At 36.2% G+C, this 4,928-nt stretch overlaps 1 protein-coding gene across 2 annotated transcripts in view; it reads left to right on the forward strand.

Moving 5' to 3' along the window:
• Positions 1 to 572, forward strand: part of LOC128609965 (DNA damage-inducible transcript 4-like protein) — a 2,330-nt gene extending 1,758 nt beyond the window's left edge. For both annotated transcript variants that reach the window (XM_053628926.1, XM_053628928.1), the window contains exon 3: positions 1 to 572. This exon is cut by the window's left edge and continues 355 nt beyond it. In XM_053628926.1, coding sequence (XP_053484901.1) covers positions 1 to 142 — 142 coding nt within the window. In that variant the 3' untranslated portion in view covers positions 143 to 572.
• The last annotated feature ends 4,356 nt before the right edge of the window (positions 573 to 4,928 follow it).

Raw genomic sequence — 4,928 nt, forward strand, 5'->3', positions numbered from 1 at the left:
CAGCAGCTGGATGAACTTGCGGGACTTCCTGCGTATTGGTACGTGCTTTTCACGTCGCACGCTCAAGCTCGGCCCTGGCTTCCGGCTCGTTAAGAAGAAGCTCTACTCGTCAGCGGCTGGTACCGTAGTTGAGGAGTGCTAAGCTGCTGGGCTGGGGTTTAATGGTACAGTGCACTTCAACACTTCAGGATGTGAATGTACAGAGCTGCCTTTTGAACGGCTCTTTTATTAATTTTTCCCCCCTGCACTTTTTATACTATTAATGTGAACTAGTTCAGTAGCTTCACTGTATGTTCTGTTTTGGGGGTGGTGGATTAACACAGTTAGCCATTTGAAATGTTTGAGTTTAATGTCTCTTGTCATAGGATGTTGTGCCCATAATTGTGCTGTCTGTTATTCATATTTTCAGTTATTTCCTAGTGCACAAATGTTGTGCCATAAATTCTTGCTGATTATTACTAGTATGCAACCAACACCTTAATATTAAAAGGGACTTGCACGGCTTCATATCAAATATGTGGGAGAGGGGCATTTTTCTGAAAGTATTGTGCTTTCTGCAGAGTGTCTGTTTGTAAAAAAACAAAAATTAAAAATGAATAAAAACTGCTCCTGGTTGCAGTAAAGCTCAATGTAAGTGTAAAAAAATGTTTTCAATGTCTTACAATTTAAAATAATTTTTGGCTTTTCTAGGAAGCTTATGTGGTCAAATGCCTGTTTAGCACTTGACCTAGCAGCCACCCCCCCCCCCCCCCCAAACTGGATGTATTTTTTAGGAGGTTCCTATTACAGGAAGTGGAAAGTCTCTGACAATAAACTATTTTGAATGCATCTTATGTTTTGTTTCATTTCAAGTTTTCATACATTGACCTGCTTGGCTACCAGCACTGATGCACTGTTTCAAAATTGCAATACAGTGTTCTTGGGGAAATTAAACAAATGTTCTAGCAATTTGCATGTTTATCTTCAGCAGCATATACTCTGATACATACTGATGTGCCTTTTTGTTGAACAGTAAATTATTTTACCTACTGTTTAGTACAAAGTTATGAGAAATCAGAAGTGTGCCAACTCTGTAGAAATGGATATGCCTTTTGTATTTAAAACTATACCACTTGCACAAAAGCTAGAACAGGGCACTGGGAAAGCTAAATCTCTACCACTGATTCATGCTACTTGTACAGACATGAAACAAGCTATGTTTTGATATTCCACATACTAAGGGTTTAACACCATGACTGTACCTGTTTGGTGCTCAAAAAAATATTCATGTGTATACAAGGACATAAGTAAGGGTAAAAATAGAGGTTAAAAAAAATTAATGTAAATGGGTTTTTTTTTTTTTTTGGGTCTTTGTGGCTTTTGGAAGAAAAAATTGTCACCCCATCTCCAATGACCTGCTCTGCTTACTCAAAATGTCATGTTAAAAGAAACATTGGAACCATTATGAATTTACTTAACCCTCCAATTATCTTTGAGGTCAATTTGACCCCATTCAATGTTTAATGTCTGTAAATACATGATGTAATTTTTTTTTATACAATTTTATTACTTTTTTTTATACAGATTTAATGACTTCTAATTTAATGGGGACAGCTTGGTAAAACAAATTTAACATATTTTTGCAATGTCCTGTACACATTTTGTAGCATGGGTTTTCTTTGGGGTCAATTTGACCCCAGGCTCTTTTAGCTGTATAAAACACAAGAATCAACATTTTACACACTTGTTTTGGTTGTTTTATTGAGGTCACTATAATATACTATAATTTTAAATATTCAATATACAGTTTCAATGAAAATTATTCAACCCCCATTGAAAATCAGCTTTATTGTCAATTTACAACCTTTCAGCTGTTTGCGAGGAACAAATCGAACAAAAGCATTTTAAATAGTTCAACACAAATGCTTCAAGTGGTTTCCCCAAATTCAACTGCAAATTCAACTTATGATTTCTCCAGTTTCAAAATTATTCAACCCCCTGAATAGAATCCCTCACAACAGCACAAATATGCAATAACAGGTGTTGTCTCAAGCACACCTGATGCAACTAATCAAGGGCTTCATTAGTTGCACCAGGTTTGCTTGAGCTGGAACACATGAAATACCTGAACTGGCTAGGGGCAGAGAATAAATGAAATACCTGGATGGGCAGAAAAAGGAAGTTATCAGTGGCTGCAACCAGATTTCTGAGAAGGCAGGTTGGGAAAAACCCTCGAGTGACTGCAAAAGACCTGCAGCAAGACATGGTGGCAACAGGCACTGAAGGTTCAGTGAGGACAGTAAGGCATATACTAAACGCCTTTAGGTTTCCATGCCAGAACTCCAAGACACACACCACTACTGACCTAAAAGCACAAGAAAAGTCGGCTCAAAACCATATATGTATATATGTATATATACCAAGAATGTAAAAAGAATACCACAGTCAAGCATGGTGGTGGCTTGGTGATGCTCTGGGGCTGCTTTGCATCCTCTGGCACTAGAAACCTGCAGCGTGTGGAAGGCAAGATGAATTCATTGAAGTATCAGGAAATACTTCAAAAATAAAAATTTATATAAAGGGCTATTTAAGTAACCAACAAAGACACATAAATTACCTGAGACATAAACCTTAGTAAAAAAAAAAAAAAAATGAAAATAATAATAAATAATAATAATAATCATATTCTGGATGTTTAAATTGCTGACCCCAGTGGGGAATCTTTTTTTTTTTTTTATCATGCGTGCATGATATCATTTATGCGTGCAGATATTGGAATCCCCATAGCCTATTTTATACATATACCATATAGCCCCACAGCCCATTATATACATAGTAATAGTAATACATATGTTAGCTACTCTTTATAAAATAAATATAAACCTCTGAGTTTTATAGGTTAACTTTAAATTTGAGCCAATGTGAGCTAATGAATATTGCAGTATGGTTCAGAAAGAGGTCAAATGACTAGCATGTTATTATCACTATGCAGGTTTTGTTACTAGATTCGAGTTTGGTATCCCTATGAATATTTGGTTCTAGCTGTAGTGTATATATAGTACATACTGATCCTTATATCAGTGCTATCTATGAATTGGATTACAACCCCAATTCCGAAAAAAAAAAAAAATTGTAACTCAATTTACCCTGGACTATATTGAAAACGCATTATTAACACATTATTTGATGTTTTGCTTTGTGAATTTAATTTAGTTTTGAAAATATACACTCATTTCAAATATGATGACTGCAATACACTCTAAAAAAGTTGGAACAGTCGACTGTTTACCACTGTGTAACATCACCTTTTCTTTTAATAACATTTTAACGAGCAGAATTTTCCCCCATTCATCTATTGTGTATTTCTTCAGCTGTGCAACTCTACAGGGCTTTTTTTGCCTTATTTTGGCTGCAGGACTGCAGGCAGGCCATGCTAGCACCCACACTCTCTGCTTATGCAACCATAGCTTTGTCTTGGACAAGCCATAATAAAGGTTTACTGTTTTAAGCTGTTATTTGCTGTTTTGCGTGTATTTAAACTGTGGAAGTTCCATGCCATGGGCACTGACACACCCCCATATCATGACAGATGCTGGCTTTTGGACCTGACACTGATAAAAGCTGGGATGGTCCTTTTCCTCTTTGGCCAAGAGAATACGTTGTTTTGTCCAAAACTATTTGAAATGTTGACTCGTCTGACCACAAAACACGATTCCACTGTGCTACTGTCCATCTCAGATGAGACCGAGTCCAGAGAAGTTGGCAGTGCTTCTGGACAGTGTTGAAGTGTGGTTTCTGCTTTGTATAGTATAGCCTTAACCTGCATCTGTGGATGCAGCAGTGAATGGTGTTGACTAACAAAGGTTTACCAAAGTATTCCTCAACCCATGTCAGGATATCAATTACAGACACAGTCTTGCCCTTTATATACCGAGATTTGACCAGATTCCTTGAATCTTTTAATTATATTGTGCAATATAATTATATTGTATATAAACTCCCAAAATCCTACCAATTTCTCTTTGGGGAATATTGTTCTCAAAGTGTTGGCTTATTCTCTGACTCATCAGTTGGGAGATTGGAGAGCCTCGACCCATCCTTGCTCTTGATAGACTAGGCCTTATTTGGAAGCTCCTTAAATACTACGATTAGATGATTGCCTCACCTGTTTCACATCACCTTCTTATTTCAACTTGTCACATCACTATTACTCCTAAATTGCTCCTGTCAACTTTTCTGGCACATGTTGCATGCATCAATTTCAAAATAAACATTTATCTTCAAAAAACTATGCAGTTGATTAGCTAAAACATCAAATACCTTGTTTTTATTTGTTTTTGTTTAAATACAAGTCAAAGTACATTTACAAATCACTCCTCTTTTTTTATTAGCATTTTCCATACTGTCCCAACTTTTTCAGAACTGGTTTTATAGAAACAATTTTCCAACAACGTGAAGTTGTCACCCCATGAAATTAAATAATCACCAAAACTATGACATTTCTTTGCTACATTTGTTCTGATTTGGAGAACAGCACAAATGCAAATAAATAAATAAATAAACAAACAAACAAACAAACAAACAGCACAAACGTAGCACAGCACAAATGTAGCACAAATGAATGGCATCGTTTTGGTGATTATTTAATTTCATGGGGTACCAACTTCACATTGTTAATTTTCCAGTTCACATGGTTAATTTCCCAGTGTCACACTGCTTTAAAAGTCCATGAATTGTTTTGATGAGTCTTGAGGTGCTGATTCAACCCTGCACTAATTTGAGAAGTTATCATTTTAACACATGAACAAAAGTTTTTTTGTGATTTAACACCTGTAGTCTTACCACTCTGAGGCCTTTTCTGCACTAGTTTCATGTTTTCATTTTACCCATATGTACCTGACGTTCATCTTGAGCTCAATGGTTCAATTTTTCTGTGGTCTTTATGTATG

The sequence above is a fragment of the Ictalurus furcatus genome, chromosome 7 (assembly GCF_023375685.1).
Source record: "Ictalurus furcatus strain D&B chromosome 7, Billie_1.0, whole genome shotgun sequence".
NCBI lineage: Eukaryota > Metazoa > Chordata > Actinopteri > Siluriformes > Ictaluridae > Ictalurus > Ictalurus furcatus.